Here is a 20,907-nt window from a genome sequence, read left to right on the forward strand (position 1 = left end):
CTAAAAACGTAATAATTACGTTTTTGGCACTCAATGCATGGGAAGGAAAAACTTAATATTACGTTTTTGGCACTCAATGAGTTAACTAGGTGGCGCTAATAAATAAATCTGTGTTTCTTTTGCCTACTGCCTTGTACTGCTGCTTACCATTACAATTCTAAACCTTATATCCAGCTCCCATCTCTGCATCTGCATTTGGGTCCTAAATTAACACCCCTTACAAGCTTTGACACAAGCGTGCCAGCCTGCAGGAGTGCTAGTGAGATTTAATAGCAACAAATGTCAGAATTTAGACCAAATGGCTAATTTGGCAAATTCCAACATATTCATTTTATTTATATTTTATTATTTTACCTAACACAGTCATGGAGAAGTTATCTCATATGTGCACTACTTGAGACTGACAGTTCCTGACCTAGCATATAAACTGTCAAAACTCTAATGATCTGAGGTGCTGGGATTTAAAAAAAATGGGTTCTTAAAGGGCAGTCTCTCTTGTCTTGATTACAGGACAGGTAATCATCATAACTCTCCTCTCAGTGCAGACCTTCTGTGTATATTCAAAGAGTTGTGTGCAGGGCGTGTTACTCTAAATGGGTGGCAACCTCACACTTCAGGCGATGGCCTACAACCAAACAGGAAACCAAAGAAAGGTCAAGTTGCTGATGCAGCTACTCACTCTAATTCGTACAACAAAAAGAGACAACCAAAGGCACTAACAATTGGAAGTTAAAAGTCTACATTTCTGAAGTCATTGCACATATTCAAATTCATTTTAAGTTCACACAGATATTTAATATGTTTGAATTTTGAATTCAAATGAGGTCACTCTATGTTCACCAGGCCTTTGTATTGATATTTGATTAGCACTATAAGTTGAAGTTAGCACTTTAAATCAGAAAGCTTTTGGACCAACTTGTTTGCATATATGTATTGGAATTTGTATCCTCAAAAACAATATCTAGAATTATCTATGATTCATAATAAGAGTTTTACATGTTGATGCTAGTAAACAGGAAACATATAGTAACAAATGTTTTAGAACAAAAAATATGTTCTACACTAAAATAAATTAACTGTTAATAGGGTCATTGTTGAAAAAAAGCATAATGAATTATTATTTCTTATTAGCATATTCACACATGAGGCAAATCTGGTGTGGGAGCCAACAGTTGTTGACAGATGTCAAGACAATCACACCAAATGGAACTTTATAAAATCATACAAATATACAACGCCAAGACCATGAAACATCTTGTAGTAAAACATGACCTATCATGTGTTCTTTCTGCATTAAACATCTCAAAATAGGAAATTAATTTCTAAGGGAAAGAAATGTTTTCATGCTTTCAGCGTTCAACCTTCAGCACCCTCAGCTGGGTGAACCAGGGAACAGCATCTCATCAGATGAAAGGAGAACAAACTTCCTCAGTCATCAGATTGCAGCTTTATCTGATGCAGAGAACAAAGTCCTTTTAAGCTAGTGCCTCCACTCGGCAGCCATATTGCAACACGTTTTGGGCACTCATCGGGCATCCATTTCGGCAGAAATGAGCGTGCGCAAGGCTTCACGACACCAACCGTGCTCCAGCGGCGAGTTCACAACACATGATTGGCACGATGTCTGCACAACACAGCACATAATTGGCTCAATGTAGTCACATCACACCACATGATTGGCTCAATGTATACACATGTCAACGTTTTGGCGAGGAAGGGGTGGGATATTTGTAGACAACGTTACAAACTAGCCCCATGCATTTCTATGGAGGAATTTTTGAGTGCTGGGTCTCCTCATTAGAAAGTCTCTGATATAAAAGGACTTTGGCTGAACTAGCTTTGGGACATAACAAACAGATCTTGAAATGAGTGGTCATTGGCTGCAAGGAAAATAATTATTCATGTGGATGTACATGTACATTAAATACTTTAAGTCTGAATTTGTGGATATTGCAGAAACTAGATCTACAGTTACAAGTTTTGTTCTAGACAAAGAAAAATGTCCCTTTAGGGACAATAAAGATCATATCATAATCATGCAAGGCTATGGGATGTTAGCAGAGCCCTGTATAGTTCCACGTGATGACGCAGTATTTTAGACGCATTATTTCAATTATATAAATAAGACATATCAATGGTAGTTTGGGTTTTCCTGTTCATAAACACGCAGTTATTTAGCTATGTAGCAAATACAAGCTACCATAGGGCATTATTTGTGTTTCTACATACCAGCTAACAAGTTATTGTTTTTTTTGCGTTAGTTTGACCGATGGAATGTTTAAGTGCATTTCTTTCTGTCGTATTTATATTGAAAAGGTTTTGTAAATAGTGAATGTTATACTGGGGGGTGGGTGGTATTCCATCAACCTCGCTAAAGGCCAAACCTGGGGGGTATTCCATCACACCACATGATTGGCTCAATGTATACACATGTCGACGTTTTGGCGAGGAAGGGGTGGGATATTTGTAGACAACGTTACAAACTAGCCCCATGCATTTCTATGGAGGAATATTTGAGTGCTGGGTCTCCTCATTAGAAAGTCTCTGATATAAAAGGACTTTGGCTGAACTAGCTTTGGGACATAACAAACAGATCTCTCGCTAAAGGCCAAACCTGGCTTATTTCGATAAGTCTCGCTAATTTTAGTGAGAATTCCGTTCCATTAACGTGAATCCCAGCTTGGTAACCATGGGAATTTATGCCACAGAACTAACCTGCTCTGTAGCAGGTTAACTTTCAAGCTAAATTAAGCTGTGTTGCAAAAAAACCCAATCTGTCGGAAAACGAGTCCAAAAAGATGGTTCCTTCAACCTGTGCTCTCGTCACCTGTAGCCAACTTCAAAAATAGAAGTAGGCCTATAGAAATGTTTTTTCCGACAGTGCACGTGGATTTACACAGCATGGATTTACACATTCACTAGCTCCAAAGAATGTATGAAGATTATACGATTAAAAATGTTTTAACTTCACATGCGTGTGGTTCTAGAAATTGTGCTACTCTGCGTCACTTGCGTTCGGTGGTGGTGTAACGTGCAGCGAAATGGCATAAGGAAGGAATTCCATTTTTGCGTGTTCGCAGGTTCGCTTCCCATACGAAGTATTAAGGCTACATTGTTTATCACCTTGATAATGGCATTTTTAGTTATAATCTTTGATGAAAGCCATATGTCTACTGCTGATAAAGGGTCATGCACATTTGGTAGGCTGTTCAGTGACAGCTTTGCCAGTGGGGCTATATTATATCTGATGCAAGCCAAAGGATAATTATTCTGTAGCCTAGGCAGCTAATAATTAAAACTGCTTCGTGTCAACGATTGTTCATGAATATCAAATCAACTGTGTGCTACACAGATTAAATAGGCATAAATTAAATTGAAAGTCATTGTATTTCAGACAACTTTATTTCAAACACTTTGGGACTTATGGGAGAAAATAGGCTATTATGTTGATACTCATTTGTTTTATGACCACCTAAACCTAGACAATAATTTGGAGTGAACTCTTTTAATATAAGAACGTAGGCTATAGTTTTGAATATATGCCAAAGTTGTTTTTGAGTTTATACTATTTATTCATTCACTCGTTTTGTTCAAGCATAGACTGTATAGTCTATGTGTTCAAGAGTGAAGCCAATCAAACTCGCAATTGATTTCAAACCATTAGCATTGTTATTTTAAATGTATGCTTTCATTATTCTCCAATTTCTGTAGGCAATCTATTTTTTTCTCTCGATGTTAAATTTGATGACTTTCGATGAAAATCCTGTAGATGGCGCTTGCCTATCGAACAGAAATAGTCTAGTATTGTCTTAATTTTATGACAAATATCGTCTTTTCGTCAATCTACTGTTTTGGTCTACTTTTCTACCTCGTGCACGAGCAGAGATGAAGCTGAACTAAACCTCGATTGAATAAACGAGGCCAAGATGCCGCTAACTTGAGTTAATGGAACGCCTTCAGCCCCAAGTGAAAGTCTACGCTAGTTCAAGCCAGGCTATTTCTGTTAAGCGCCGCCTTCATTAGCAAGGTTGATGGAATATCCCCCAAGTCTCATCTAGGGGAGTCGGACCCCCCCAATACCCCCTGTAATTCGAACCATGATTGGAATGATACAGAGTTTTTATATGGGATACAATCACAGGAAATGTTTTGGGTGGTGATCTGAATCCAGGTACAGCAATTGGCAACTCACCAATTGTGGACTGGACAATGATTTGTTTTCTTGTTATCATTTGATGTCAGGAAGAAAAAGAAAGAGCTGGTTTCCCCACACAACCGAATTTGTGCTCTGCCTGTGTTTTTGTGTTGGTTGGTGGTTGCAATCCGGCAGTATGCCTGTGCGATGCGATGCTGGACTTAACAGTGTTACATCCTGAGATCACGGCCACTGACACCTGGAAATTACTTTCCAACATAAACGCATTACTCAACCCTTATAACATTGATAGAAACACCCGAGACATTTTCCTTCTTGCTCATTCATAGTAAGCCGTTCTATTAACGTAATTAATGCGTTTCCTGTACTTACTTTCCGAGCTGATCTCATGAACACTTTTTTCGGAGGGCTGAATTTTTAAAGTTGCATCCTCCGAGTTTACGGCCGGCATGAAGGCACTATATTACCTACATAGATCCTTTTCTCTCTCTCGCGTGTGTTTGTGCATGTAGGTGTGTTGTAGTACTCGAGTCCGAGACTCGAACTCGAGTCCGAGTCATTAGCTAAATTTAGAGACTCGTGACTTGACTTGGACTTGAGCACTGATGACTCGAACTTGGACTCGGACTCGTGCATTCGCACTCGCGATGACTCGTCAAGGACTCGACTTTTTTTTGTAATATATCATTAGGCTATAATTGTAGTATGTCATTAGGCTATAATTTGCTATATGATTTTAATATCTAAATTATTCGTAATACTAGTTTTAGTTCAAGGGAATGTTAGGCTACTGCTTCGTGTCGTAGGCTAGGCCTACATCGCAAGTCACATCATGTTCACATGCAAAGCAAACTAACGTTAACTTTAACACCAAAATGCCTGGAGATATGGCCGCCGCTATTTCTATGTAGTAGGCTATTGCCAGGCAATATTAGTTCTCATACATGACATAACGTTACCTAAGATTACACTCAGCCTAGGCTAAACAACACACACTGCTGCTGGATAGCTGATCATCGTGACTTGGTGAACAGTGTTTTCCCTGACTGACGCGAGAAGCGAGGTTCCATTCATTCATTTTCATTCGGGGTGTGCCCTGCCGTGCTTCTGTCTGTTAATTTGCAGCAGGCTATTATCGGATGAAAGAAAAATAAACGAAACGTTTTCCCGATCAAGATATAGCATACCTCTTAATTTTGGTGTCATAAAATATAGAAGCATAACATTAAATTGCACAGTAGAGTGTCCATGTAGTGTCAATGTAGGCCTACGTGTCTGCGCAAGTGAAACTGACAAACTGAACCTCTCGTGGGTAGGCCAGAAACAACTATATTTAAAACCACGAATGAACTGGATTACTGTTACTGTTCAAACGAGCGATTTGATAGCCTAATCCACTGCACGAAAAAAAAGGAAATAGCAACGTGTTCTATTTCTAACAGGTGAATATCGTAGCAAATAGTATGGCGATGGCAGCTTAAAAAAACATTTATTTCACTCATCTCGCTGAAATGAACGTGGCCTGTTGCACAAATAAATTAATTAGGCAGATGATCTACATCTTCGTTAACCTAAAGCTGGTTTTCATCTCTATTGTTGACGTGAAATATGTCTCCATAGTGTCAGTGAAGTGATAACATAATTGTGCAGTTGCCGGTAGCCAGTGTTCACGTCACGGGAGTCAGAAAGAAGCTACCAAGATGGGCCCTGCTCTATTTCTGTCCCTCCCAAACTGCGCTAAAATTGTGTAGGCTATTTAACAGCCAGAATTTTAAAAAATGCCCTTTTATGATCCACACTACCTCTTACAAAATAGGCCTACTCCAACGTTCATCTAGCTCTTGTGAAGTATGAACTTCTACAACACTGCCTATACAATTGTCAGCAGTCAGTAACAGCATAATGTGACTTAATGGCCTGTGTGATTGGGATGTGGATTGCTCATTTATTATGAGTAGGCCTATAGGCTATAATATAGCTATGGTATGGTATTCTCTCCGATATAATAAATACAACACATTGGGTTTGGCAAGAAATTTGGCAATACTTTCACACAAGTGATGGCACCCCTGCTTGGAGACAGAAGATTGTCCATTTTGCTTTTAAGGATTTAATCTGCAATGGAAAAAAATGGAACGACATGTAGGCTATGCTTACTTTAGTGCTGGACTTGGACTCGACTTGATCAATAGGGACTCGACTCGGACTCAACGTGGATCAATAGTGACTCGACTCGGACTTGACTCGGATGAGTAGTGGACTCGACTCGGACTTGACTTGGAATTTTTTTTTAATGACTTGGACTTGACTCGGACTTAAACACTGAGGACTCGAACCTGGACTCGGACTCGAGGCATAGTGACTTGACTACAACACTGGTGGGTGCATGTGTGTGAGGGTGTGTGCGTGTATGTGTGTTTATGTGTTTGTGTGCGTGTTTGTGCATGTGTAGTGTGTTTACATGTCTTTGTGTGTGTGTGTTTTTATGTGTGTGTGTATGTGTGTGTATATGTGCATGTGCAGGGTGCGATTTGTAGGGGGGGATGGTGGGAATTTCCCCCCCTCTGGTTTTCCTATCCCTACCTCTGCTAAATTATTTTTATCCCCGGTGGGGACAACATTTATCCCCCTCTGCCCCTCATATTGATTAATGCTACCTCATATAAGTAAAGCGCTGCAACGTGAGAACAGTCTAGTAGGCTAGCCTACATAATAATCTGACATCAGAAACGCACCGTCACCGTCAGCACTCATGCTGCTGACACAGTGGCTGCGTGATAACTTAATTTGGCCTTGATCGTGCAGGACATTTCAGAATGTTGAGTGTGTAATCCATCATAAATGGCTAGTTTCAAAGGAAAAGTTAGCTGGACAAATGAAAGAAAACGAGAAGGATTCAGTGAAGCATATCGTCATATTTTAGAACCTTCAAAATTAGAAAACTGATGCAACTGAGATGGAGGACAACTGCAAGTAAAGTAGAACGTAGGCCTGTTGTCCGAAGGAACTTACATTAAATGAGGAGATATTTGCTGAATGTCACAAAAAGTGTTACAGAAATTGCTTGGCATCGCTTATTCAATGGTTTGCGAAGGACGAACGAGAAAGCACTCGTTTGATAAATCAGCCAGTAGGCTAGGCCTAGTAGACAAATAACTTTCAGAAATAATCTGTACTGCAAAAACGAATGTTGGTGGGTATTTAAACTATCTAGCGGGTGTTTTAACAGCTGCAAGAAATAGAAGCTTCATGGTCTTTATGTTCTGGTTCGGAAATTATTTTCATAAAACTTCAAGTTGCCCTATAACTTTACTCTCCAAACTCTTCACTGCACTGTAGCCAATTAACTGACAGTATGATAGTAGGCTATTTATTTTCTGTAGGCTACAATAAACACATTTATTTTTTTCAACTTTTGCAATATTACGCACTTGGCTACTGAACGCAAATCAGCAGGAGAGAGAATGCACGTAGCCTACGCAGCGTGTAGCGCAATGTGTAGGGTATTTGGTTACCAACTAACACTGTTAGCCAATTCACTAACTTAAGACTTCAGTGCCATCATATACAAAGTTTTTTTACACAACAAATACAGAAAGGATGGAGGCAGCAAAAGTAGAGGAGTCATTTCAGATGGGGCAAGAACAAGGTGAATTTGTATGCTTGTCAAAACGTAGTCCTATCCTGCATTAGAGGAGCTGATCATCATACCAAGCACACTCGCTGTTTAAAGTCATACACCACGGTAAACTAAAACTAAAATGTTACAAAGGTGGCAAAATGAATATAGGCTATTATTAGCCATGACATTACTAGGCTATGAATCGTTCGTTCGTTCATTTTTTTTTTTTTGGGGGGGGGGGGTTACAAACTTATTCAAAATCAGCCCCCCCCTCTGGTTTTTACACAAATCGCACCCTGTGCATGTGCATGCATGCGTACATATGTCTACTGTGTGTGTATGTGTCATACGTAAGATTACTGTGAATGTATGTGTGTGCGTGTGTATCTGTTTATGCACATGTGTGCATATGGAATGAGTTAACATGGCCCCTGGAGGCAAACATACGCAAAACATTGGTGATCCTAGGCCCTAAAACTCTGTCTAAAACAGTCACTAAATGTAGGCCAACACATAAATTGATTTATTGTATGGCCCCCATGAACGAAAGTCCACAAAACTTGGCATGCATTCAGAGGGTATCATAATGATCCTACACTTTCAATTTCGTGCAGTTTTGACCATGTCAGCCAGAGATATTGTGATTACAACACCTAATTTTTGCCTTTTCATTTTTAACTAGGTGGCGCTTGAAATGAATGGTTATGGGATGGGTTGACATGGCCCTTTAAGACCAACATACAAACACACACTTTGCACAACTGTAGGCACAATGGCTATTATTTACACTATTTTGCCAACTCTCTGGCACACTTTCTCATGTGAAAACTGTTTTAGATAATTAGTTCACTTTGCAATCAGCCTAAGCACTATAAATAAGCCACAGGTAATGTACAATGGGTACAATGGAGTGAGCAGGAAGAGTGAGAAGAGAAAGAAATAGCCCTTTTACAGACAAAAAAAACAGTCTACATGTGGGGATATTGTCATGTCAGGCCTGGATACGTCATTCCAGAATATATTTTTCCCGGTGCCTTGGACTAGGACATTGCATGTGATGTAGACAGAATTTTGAGAGAGACGACTCGATGTAGACTGATTTGTTTAGTCTCAGTGAAATGCTATTTTGTGTTTTGACTTGAAAAACACACTTGTGTTTGTTTTGATGTGTGTAAATAAACACTAATACTTGAAGTTTGGATCCCTGTATGTTTACAGAACTATGACAAAAGTATGACCTCAAACTGACATAGTCTACCTTGTGCACAGAGAAAGCAAAAGCCAGATGTGTTTTTTATTCATACCATCAGTGTGTTGTTGCCACATTGTGTGCTTACTATTGTGATGGCTTGTGTTTACTGTTAGATACAAAAACACCATTTTTACGAAGGTGTGAAGAGTTAAGCAAGGTGTGTTAGCTTTTGCAAGAGAACTACAATGTTTTGCTGATTGGGTGAGAGGTTTTGCCATTTGTGTGTAGAGTTTTGCAAAACAAGCCATAGTTACAAAAAATGTGCTTACAGTTTTTTACAATTGTTTACACACGTTTTCAAAACTCTGTGTCTATTTTTCAAAACTCCACACACAAAACCCACAACTGCTCTCACAAAAGTACAGTATGTATTCATAGGCCTATAGACCCTTTCAACTGCAGAAACAAACAATTCTACAGTAAGCGTTCCTAAGGCATTTCTGGAGGCACAGAAAAATGTATTGAGCTAATGGTACTGTAACCTGGGGACAAACAAAAATAGAGTGAAAAGACAAATTTTACATAAAGTCAACTTTTTGTAGAACATTACTGTAAGCTAAAGTCCGATTACTGTATTTTCTCTATTTTCAAAGTATCTGCACTGGTGATTTAGTGTGGCATTTTGATGGATTGTGTTTGAAGAACCCATCAAAATCAAGTTACTTCCTGTTAGATTTTTGTGTATTAGGTAGACAATTGTGTGTGGTGTTTTGCAAAATGTGTTTTAGTCAATTGAAAACTGAGTCAAACACTGAGAATTAGTGTATGGTTTTGCAGATTTGGTGTCGGGTTATGATGTTTGGAGGACATGTTTAGAAAATTGTGTGACAAGCAAAGATTTAGTGTGTAAGCAGTTGAAAAAAACTGTAAGCAATCAGAAAAAACTGTAATTAAAACCATTGTGTCATGTGTCGACGATTGTTCATGAATGTCAAATCAACTGTGTGCTACACAGATCAAAAACTAGGCATACATTGAATTGAAAGCCATTGCATTTCAGATAATTTTATTTAAAACACTTTGGGACTTATTAGAGACAATAGGCTATTATGTTGATACTAATTTATTTTATGACCACCTACACCGTCCTAGACAATAATTTGGAGTGAACTCTTTTAATATAAGAACGTAGGCTATAGATCGTTTTGAATATATGGCAAAGTTGTTTTTGAGTTTATACAATTTATTCATTCACTCGTTTTGTTCAAGCATAGACTGTAGGCTATAGTCTATGTGTTCAAGAGTGAAGCCAATCAAACTCACAATTGATTTCAAACCATTAGCATTGTTGTTTTAAATGTATGCTTTCATTATTCTTCAATTTCTGTAGGCAATCTATTTTTTTCTCTCGATGTTAAATTTGATGACTTTTGATGAAAATCCTGTAGGTGGCGCTTGCCTATCGAACAGAAATCATCTAGTATTGTCTTAATTTTACGACATATATCGTCTTTTCGTCAATCTACTGTTTTGGTCTACTTTTCTACCTCGTGCACGAGCAGAGATGACGCTGAACTAAACCTCGCTTGAATAAACGAGGCCAAGATGCCGCTAACTTGAGTTAATGGAACGGCTTCAGCCCCAAGTGAAAGTCTACGCTAGTTCAAGCCAGGCTATTTCTGTTAAGCGCCGCCTTTATTAGCGAGGTTGATGGAATACCCCCCGGATCTCTTCATACGGGCAAAGATGGTAGATTTGTTTGTAGGCGAACTTCAGAGGTCTAATAGGGGGTGGGCTTTGTACTTTGATTTTCAGGCGCCACTCTGAAGGAACGAGGTAGACCAATCAGTGGAGACCAACAACCTGACGTACACAGGGGGCAGGCTGAGACCCTAGGCCTTATATATACACACGTTCAGGAGTTAGGTTCATACTTTAGAATCCCAAAGAATACGTAGCAATGGCCAGAACAAAACAAACTGCTCGCAAATCCACCGGAGGCAAGGCTCCGAGGAAGCAGCTCGCCACCAAGGCTGCGCGTAAAAGCGCACCTGCGACTGGTGGCGTGAAAAAGCCTCATCGTTACAGGCCTGGCACCGTGGCCCTGAGAGAGATCCGTCGTTACCAGAAATCCACTGAGCTGCTGATCCGCAAGCTGCCCAGCGTCTGGTTAGAGAAATCGCTCAAGATTTCAAGACCGATCTGCGTTTCCAGAGCTCTGCTGTCATGGCTCTTCAGGAGGCTAGCGAGGCTTACCTCGTCGGTCTGTTCGAGGACACTAACTTGTGTGCCATTCACGCTAAAGGCTCTGGTATGGTCGTGCGTCACATTTGCGCGTGTCCAAGACGTGCGTCATTTTTGCCGTGGACGTGAAGCATACTCCAATTTCTGCTGTCCTGAATGCGCATTAAATCGTTAAGGTTAGCGCCTGCGCACTACGGATTAACTGTGATACTCTGCCCCACCAACTGGGGGCGGTACGTCGAGCCTGAAAGTAGGACACAACCACCAAAGAAGCCTGAAACGCCTGAAGAAAAGAAGAACGTGGGATGTGCGAGCACTGAATGAAGGAAGAGCTGATGAAGGAAAAAGCACCACGAGTACGTTCGCCTGTCTGCTGGGAAGTTTGATAAGCTGGCCCATCGCATCGCTCCATTTATCATCCACCAGAACACACAGCACACCTGTTGGTATAGCTGAGAGACTAGCTTAGCCTACTTGCTTATTATGCTACTTAGCCTATAGCTAAGTGACTCGGTGCTGCGAGGGCAGCAATACTGGTACAAAGTAAAGACATTTTTCTAAACACAGCATGGTAAGAGTTATGCGTACAGATGTCCTCAATTAAATTTGTATTGAGTCTTCACACCTGCCTCATACCAAAAAGTATGAACCAAAAACCTGTAAATATGACGTGTCAATAAAAGTTTTGAAGTAACTATTTGTGTTCATGTATAATGTCTCACTGTGATAATGGGTGTATTTAGAGCGAGAGGTAGCCTAGGTTATTCCTTCAATTATTATTATGATAATGCATCCGGTGTTGACAGGCGAGTTTCGAGATTTGAGTTCAGCATTGTTCAGGAGTAGGCTAGGTGATAATGATTGCACCTGGGAGAGGTAGGCTACATTCCCTTTATTATTATAATCACTATGATAACGCATTATACGGAACAGGCGAGAATGCATCTCGATCAGCAAGTGTTACTGGGTATTCGCCTGAGCGTTGTAGATAGATCCCTTTATATGGCTCTGGGTTTCGCGATTTGATTTCAGCATTGTTCAGTAATAGGTGCTAGGCTACGCTCATTTTTAAAAGATGCATTTAATCCGAAGTCATGTCAGCTCTCTATGCAGGGAGTAGGGCTGTCACTTTTTATTCGAACATGACGTGAAATATCCATAGTCGAACTATAAATAAACTATTCGGCTTTTTAGTGCTGTGTAGCACATTTCTACAATCTATGATTAGTTTTATTGTATTGTTTGCCATCTCATTCAGTGCTATATGATCCATGGCTCATGACCAAATCAAGCCAATATAATAGCCAGTAGCCACAATGAGCCCATGCAGCCACCCTGTTTCGACAATCAAAGGTGACGCACAGAACGGCCAGCAGACAGATAATTACGTCCCCAACTCATCTAAAATGTGGTGTCTTGAAATACTTTGGGTTCTACACCATAGATGGTAAAGTAACCGTTAAATATAATGTTAAAGAATGTATCTGTGGATGTGGCTTTACATCGGTTGAAGTTGACTCCATGTCGTGATGTCTCACGTAACTCAAAGCCAGGCAAGCTGAGGACAGGCACTCTGCTCCATCATCGTTATGGTAACCAAACAAGTCTTCTTCTGTCTAGGTTTGTTTCTAGGTGTAAGTGTTGTTCTTCTTTGTGGTCCACCTACTGGAGGGGAGTGTTTACAGCAGTTCCGTTTTACACATGCGCAGTCTACCCGTCACTTTGACGCGCGGTCTTAAATTTCGGTTGACTCAAAGACGCGACGCATGCCTTAAAAATGATGCAATTCTCGTCACGCGCTCACCAGTGCCGTCGTATCCGTGGGGAGCGTGCTTAAATGTTTCGAAGTTAGCATCCGAAAATGCAACGGCTCTTTTAAGAGCCACCCAAAAACAGAAAAAAAGCTACTTTCCAAACTTCTGGGTTAAATTAGTTTTTGGTTACTCTTACTATTCTTAACCAGATCTGCATGGTTTGGTGTTGTATGAAAAAGTGTATTTTATTCATTGCTAAATGTAACACTAGCAGCTTCAGGAGAATGTTAACAAGTTTTAGACAGGCCAATACACTCTCGGATCACAAATGATACTATAGTCACGTCTCCTTTGCACTGGTTTGAATTGACTAATGTCAAATGACTCCAGCACAACCATCCCTAAGCTTGGTTTCATAGCTTTTTGCTAGCTTGTCTTATCGACAAACAACCCCTTCCTATACACTCGTAAAACGAATGTTTTTACCTTTTTGAGGGGTACTCATTCGCTGGCCTGGTAAATGTAGCCAAAGTCCTTTTAGGCAAGTCCCTCCACTCGGCGGCCATATACCAACGTTTTATGGGCACTCATCGGGCACAGTCTTTGGGTCGAACTGCGCGTGCGCAAGGCTTCACGACACCAATCTTGCTCCAGCGGCGAGATCACAACACATGATTGGCACGATGTCTTCACAACACACCATATGATTGGCTCAATGTATTCACATCACACCACATGATTGGCTCAATGTATTCACATGTCGACGTTTTGCCGAGGAAGGGGTGGGATATGTGTAGACAACGGCCATATTGGCGTGACAAACTAGCCCCATGCTAGCCTGGCTTAATTGCCTTCCTACGTACTTCCGCTCGATTTTCATCTCCCTCCACCACTCCGTCTGGGATTCCGGCCATTGGCCGCGTTCGCAGCGGTAGATTCGACTCCACGCCAATCAGCGAGCAGGAGGCGGGAGTTGTGAGAGACGACGTCGAGATTCTGCGCTGTGTTTGAATTGTAGTCCTCGATGAGTTTGGCATTGGCATAAGTTAATGAAGCAATTCAGTCCGTGCTGGCTACACTTCCAAATATTCAGGAACTGAACTCCGAACAAAAAGAGTGTTTAACACATTTTATTTCGGGCAAAGATGTCGTGGCCCTACTCCCTATGGGATTTGGGAAACGTTTGATTTGTATCGCGCAGTAGCCTCGATATTAAATTACAGCATGTGCGGCAGACCCGGTATGAATGAAGCGGCGTGTTTTCAATGATGATCACATCTAGCTTTGACAATTGTGATGATATTGTATCGCCGAGGCTATTTGCCCCAGTGTTGGGCTTTCTGTGTTCCTGGCGTGTGCGTGTGTGTGTGCGCGAGTGTTTGTGTCTCCCTCTCCCTCCTGTGTAAGCCTGTTTGAGTTGTGATTCACTCGGATCTTTCACCCGTATCTTTAAATTAACCCATGAGTCGCGAGTCTCTAGTATCATTAACTCGGATCAGTTGAGTCCTACTACAATTCAATCTAAAACGATAAACAGCGCCACACACAAACCTCTTGCAACATTAGCTAGCCTCCTAGCCCTAGCCATCGTAACTGCCAAAAATGTAACAATTTCGTAGGCAACCACAACTCCACAAATCAACTCAAGCGACTGAGTGAGCAGGCAGTCCGAGATAACTGGTTAACTTCCCGCAGAGCCGGAAACATTGCAGACTCACAGACCATGGGACTCAGATTGGAGCGGCTGAGTAGCAATCCGGGTTAGTCGGATCAGCCAGCCGGTTAGGCTACGTTGAGTACGAGTCAGTCGAATCAGCCGGCTATGTTGTCATGAGTGGATCTGCGAGAGCGAGTAGCTCCTCCTCGAGGTGAAAAGCAATTCCACAACAAAAGCCATTTCTTTCACTTCTGAAATAACATTCAATGTTCTGCATGTAGCCTAGACATAATTAGATTTGGTGTATAGATGTAGCATATTAAAATGCAATTAGGTCGTGCAGACAGTCCGAACTGCACGCTCATGGAGCTGCTTGAGTATCTACCCGGGTCAGTTGAATCAGCCTGTCAGGCCGGTTACGTTGTTATGAGTGCGAGTCAGCCGAATCAGCCGGCTACGTTGTCATGAGTGGATCTTTAGAGCAGGGAGTAACTCCTCGTCAAGGTAAAAAACAAATCCACAACAAAAGCCATGCTTTCACTTCTGAAAAAAACATATGTTCTGCACGCATAGCCTACTTATGTCGCAAAGACAGTCCGAAACATTGCAAGCTCTGTATGGAGTTGCTTGAGTAGGCTAGCCTACCTGAGTCAGTCGGATCAGCGGGGCGGGCCGGTTACGTTATGTTTTTATGAGTGCGAGTCAGCCGAATCAGCCGGCTACGTTGTCGTGAGTGGATCTTTAGAGCAGCGAGTAACTCCTCGTCAAGGTGAAAAACAAATCCACAACAAAAGCCATGCTTTCTCTTCTGAAATAACATATGTTCTGCACGCATAGCCTACTTTAAAATGCAATTAGGTCGCGAAGACAGTCCGAAACATTGCAAGCTCTGTATGGAGTTGCTTGAGTAGGCTAGCCTACCTGAGTCAGTCGGATCAGCGGGGCGGGCCGGTTACGTTACGTTGTTATGAGTGCGAGTCAGCCGAATCAGCCGGCTACGTTGTCATGAGTGGATCTTTAGAGGAGCGAGTAGCCTAATTTCTACTCGTGTCAAGGTGATAATAATAATAGGCCTAATGAGAATAATAGTAGTAGTAGTAGTAATACTAATAATAATAACAATAATAATAATTTATTCACTGCAGGGCATTTCTACGTTCCTGTTTCTATGTCTACATTGAAAGTCAAATGCTTAGGCTAGGTTAAGACAATAAATAAACAGTCTGGCTCAAACTGCTTTCTTTCCCGTGAGTGGGTGGAGGTTTTGATGCTATTATATTAGGCTATTTTATATTATATTATATTATATTATATTATATTATATTATATTATATTAGGCTACCTAACAGTATAGCTATGATTAATAATAATATTAGTTGCCTAGTATTAGCAGCCTATAATACTTATTAGAATAGATTCCTAGTAGCCTACTATTAGTATATAGTAGTGGTAATAAACATTGTGTAGCAGAGTAGCATTAGACCTAGGCAAACTTTTCTATTGTTAACAAAACAACAACAAATAATTAATTATTATAATAGGCTACCCTCTCTGTCAATAAGATCAACGTTTCTGAACATGAGCACCAAAAAGATGAACAATGTGTGGATGCACTTTGACCAGAAGAGCAAAACTCTAAAGGCTAAATGCAAGTACTGCAAAAACCTGGTTTCAAATCATGGAGGATCCACATCCAACATGAGAAGGCACTTAACGAAATGAAGCACCCCACTGCACTGCTTGAACGTAGGACTGAATTTCTTTGCGATTTAGCAATACTGACTCAAGTGACTCATTCAACCCGGATCAGTTTAGTGAGTGACTCAGAATAACCCGGATCCTTAAAAGGAATCGAGTTTGACAGGCCTACTCCTGTGTCATGGAATGTGTCAATGAGTTCTGATGTGTTTTGATTGGGGGGAGGTGTCCGGGAGGGAATATTTAGGTGTATGGATAGGTTAGCGATTGCTAAGGGGAGGGAATAGAATAGGGGGTTCTAACGGTACGGATCCACTTGTACTTCACTTCTTTTTGTCGTGTCGCATAGATGTCGCGCTGCCTCCCCACGTTCAGTCGTGTGTGGGCGTTTTGTTTAAAATGTCAGTTACCAGCTCATACTCAGTTCGTTTTAACGTATCTTAAGTGTTTTCCACAAATGGACCACAATTTTAGGCATGTACTTAACAGTATACAACACATTAATAGCCTAAACAAACTATGCAAGCCATATCGAAATCTTGTTTTATTTAAACTACTCAATGCAATCTCAAATCCTCACCAGAAACACCAACAGTCAATATATTCATCCAAATCCTAGTTTCGTTTGTTTTATGGACTACTAGGTGGTCGTGGAAGAGATCGTTAAAACATTATTTGTCTGGTAAGCGGAACCAAAGTTTCACAGGCACCGGTTGTGGTAGAACAAAGGACCTACAAACTCGTCCTTTCATTGGAGAGTCGCCTCGCGTTCAACGGATTCATTTGCATAAAGCTGGGCATCGGCAGAGAATGTCTAATAAGGGGAGAACTGCCACTCTCGGAAAACTTCCGGTTTCTAAACTGTTCTGAACTGGTTGCAGTTCCTTCTGTGGTTCCACATGAGGGCGCTCGTCCACGAGTGCAGAATGCATGGAGGTCTATGGAGCTGTACCCCTCAAAATCCACTTTTCTCGGGATATAATTTTTTTCCCAAGTAATTTGAATATTGTTTTCGAAAGGGGAGGCAAAGAAAATACACTTGGTTGAGTATTATATTTTTTAACGTCACTTAATTGTTCTAAAAAGCCTTTCAAATGTGTTAATGATGTCATTCATTAGCACAATGCTAGCGTGTTATGGGCAACAACGACCCAACCTGTAAGAAATCAAAAGGACATAAGTACTCGTTCATTCAACTTTTGACCTATAACCCATGTTGAAGTTATACAAACTACAATCAGGTGAAAGAGGCAAATTTAGCCGTCTAGCTCCATTGACTCCCATTCATTCTGCACTCATGGCGATCGCCCCCAGTGGAACTCTGGTGGAACTGCAACCAAAATTCGGTACAATGGGACTTAATACGGAGTGGCAAGGCTCTCCGTAGACGGGCTCTGGCATCGGCCAGCTTTTTTGTCGCGCTACATTATTTCAAATGCAGCGCTGCCTTCCCGGGATGCTTTGCGGGCGCGTTAAAGTCGCTTGACGTCACCCATAGGACTAGAGTGGAATGCGACACGACAAAAAGAAGTGAAGTACAAGTGGATCCGTACCGTAAGACGTCTAAGTTTAGTCAGAGTAGAAGTGGATTACGTGCGACTGAGTTGTGTTGCGTTGTGTTGTTGGCCGATGAGTGTGAATGACGAGTGATTGAGACCGTGATTTATCAGCGATCATTTTGTTGTTTTGTAGTGGATACCTCCTGTTTCCCGTGCACTAGCCTGTACATCTATAGGAAATAAACTACCGGAGTTTTGGAACGATATATCAGCCTCCCCGTCTCCTAACTTCTCATTGGCGTTACAATATGTTATCTTCAACCTTACTGTTGAATAGTTATTTGCTATTCTTCCACTAACTCTTACATTTGTATCGCAAAGCTGGCATGGTCATTTACATCCATCTTGTTCGCTTTGGTGGGGAATGATAATTGTTGTGGGCAATTTCTGTGTGTTGTAGTGTAGCTTACTTCACGATCGAGCTGGCGCATAACATACGTCACGGCCAAACTTTAGCGATTGGGTGAAATCAGATCCAATCGTTTCAAACTTCTACAGAGTCCACGCATCCAGCTTGCAAACGTTCGTCAATAGCCGAGATCCCAGACCCTTGTAGAAGCGAAGCGTACCAAGGGGATGGCAAATTGCCAGGCTAGCCCCATGCATTTCTATGGAGTATTTTTTGAGTGCTGTGTCTCCACATTAGAAAGTCTCTGATGTAGCTCAATACCGTACTGTCTCTGTCTAAATCGATTTTACTACCAGAATACGTACAGGTTATTTACCAATCATGTCCATTGACGTGCAGTTCCAGCCAACACAGCAGTTATACATTACGCAGCATGACCCAAAATTAGAGCATAATGCAGTCATGTATTTAACCAAATGGCAAACTAAAAGGCCAGTGTTCATTTTACGCAAATACTTAACTTTTTATCCCCCAAGTCAATCTTTACTTTACAGAATTACTGTAGGTAAAGGAATGTAGTACCATCTTATTTATATTGGAAATACTTTCAAAGAGAATATGGGTGGCTCTTAAAAGAGCCGTTGGATTGAAGTTCGTTTAAGATTAGGCTTTACTTAGAACTGGTGTACTTGGTGACGGCCTTTGTTCCCTCTGACACGGCATGCTTGGCCAGCTCACCGGGCAGAAGCAGACGCACTGCGGTCTGGATCTCCCTGGAAGAGATGGTGGAACGCTTGTTGTAGTGAGCCAAGCGGGAGGCTTCTCCGGCGATGCGTTCAAAAATATCATTCACGAAGGAATTCATGATGCCCATCGCTTTGGAAGAAATACCGGTGTCGGGGTGGACCTGCTTCATGACTTTGTAGATGTAGATGGCATAGCTCTCCTTCCTGGTTCTCTTACGCTTCTTGCCTCCTTTACCGGCGGACTTTGTCACGGCTTTCTTAGAGCCCTTCTTCGGCGCAGGTTTAGCTGGATCAGGCATTTTAGTCTGGTCAATTAGTAAAAATTGAATGTGTACTACTACTGCAGTACTGCAGTTACCTGGTGTATATATACATTAAGTTCTATGTAAATAGCAGACTGCGTCACTTCACACACCCACAACATCCTATAATTTCCCTCCGAAACCAAATACCCAGACACGATTGGTCTATTTGCATCGAAGGGGGCAGTCAGTGAGAGAAAGTTAGCACCACCCACAGATCACCAGTTTACGCCTCCTTTTGTTTCTGTTCCCGTACTTTTCCTTTGAATGAAGATCATTCTGAATCTCTCGCCATCTACATAACAATTTATTATTACAGTTTTTAGAGTCAATTTGGTGCCTTTCTCCAATCATCATTAACGTTCGCACAATCCAAGTCTACTGTAAAAACTTTCCCATCCTGTATGCCTGATGTTTGTATTGCAATATGTTGACAGACATTTGTACAACACAAAGAAAACAAAGGCTTTTACAGCATTGTTAAACGGGAAAATTACAAATTTAGAGTTAAACACAGGAAACATATCTTGGGCAGAGCCTTGCTAAACATCCTGACTGTCGGGCCACATCCAAGGTGCCTAGTCATATGCTTGACAGATTGTGAAAACTAGTTATGACCAGGGTAGGAATTTCACGGCGGCCATGGCCGTCTTTGCCCCTTGCGTTGGCCATGATGCCCCTTTGAAAATCAGAGGTTTACAGGCCACTGTGGCCTTGGTGCCCCCTTCTTTCAATATTCTGGTTTGCGTCCGACTAATAGCGTATTTTATTAGCCCTGACAAAATAATCTCAGCATTCACAGCGCAAATTAATATAGTCTTTTACGCAGTGGAGAAAGTGACAGCACACGGCAAGAAAGAAAGTGCGTCCAGATTCACCCATTCTTCTCAGTTTAACTACAGTACTCACGAAGTAGCCTACTCATCATACAGACATCACAAGTATCACATCACATGAAAGAGCTTTTTCTCAGCTTTCAAACGATGTTAGCCGTTTGGTGAACGGTTCGCGAGACAAATAAATACTATGATTAAATTGAATCATAAAGTCTAGGTTCTGCGCCTATCTCGCAACCCATTCAAAATAAACAGCAGACCTTACCTTACCAAACACGAAGGTTTAAAGCAGTCTGTACAGTTAGCCGTTCCAGAGTAATCCGGTTTTGAATTTGCAGCAAAGTTCGACACGCATGTCTCCAAATTTGGCTTTAAGTTTCACAACGTGTTTAAATTTTTCGACGTGATTTCATAACAGGCCAAATACAAAATGTAAACGTTACAAATATCGCCTAGATGTCGGTAAATATTAAAATCAGAGGATATACAGCTGACTAAGCGTTTGTTAAAGTAGCCTTCATAATCACAAAATGCTAAGCATGCATCTAGGCTATTTGAGTTTCTTAAAGCTGAGCTGTGCTTAAATTGTTCAATACATGATTTCATAACAGGCCAAATATAAAGTAAATGTTAAATATAGCCTAGATATCTGTAAATATTAGATAATCAGATTATTTACAGTTCTATGTAATATGTCATGTTTCTGTAATAGTATACATGCCCCCATTTTTTTTGCTTTTTTATTTCTGCAGATAATTTATTTGATAATTTGTGAAGCCTAATTTTAGGCTA

General features: G+C 41.1%; 1 protein-coding gene across 1 annotated transcript; it reads right to left on the minus strand.

Annotated features, from left to right (window-relative positions):
* Positions 1–18,901: 18,901 nt before the first annotated feature.
* LOC143136163 (histone H2B 1/2-like) lies at positions 18,902–19,276 on the minus strand. The gene has a single exon (XM_076296738.1). The coding sequence runs from the start codon at positions 19,274–19,276 to the stop codon at positions 18,902–18,904; it is 375 nt and encodes a 124-aa protein (XP_076152853.1).
* Positions 19,277–20,907: the final 1,631 nt, after the last annotated feature.

This window comes from Alosa pseudoharengus, unplaced genomic scaffold (genome assembly GCF_046254945.1).
Source record: "Alosa pseudoharengus isolate Yale_2024_CS ecotype anadromous, Long Island Sound unplaced genomic scaffold, YU_APseudo_1.1 YU_APseudo_1.1_scf_1, whole genome shotgun sequence".
Lineage (NCBI taxonomy): Eukaryota > Metazoa > Chordata > Actinopteri > Clupeiformes > Clupeidae > Alosa > Alosa pseudoharengus.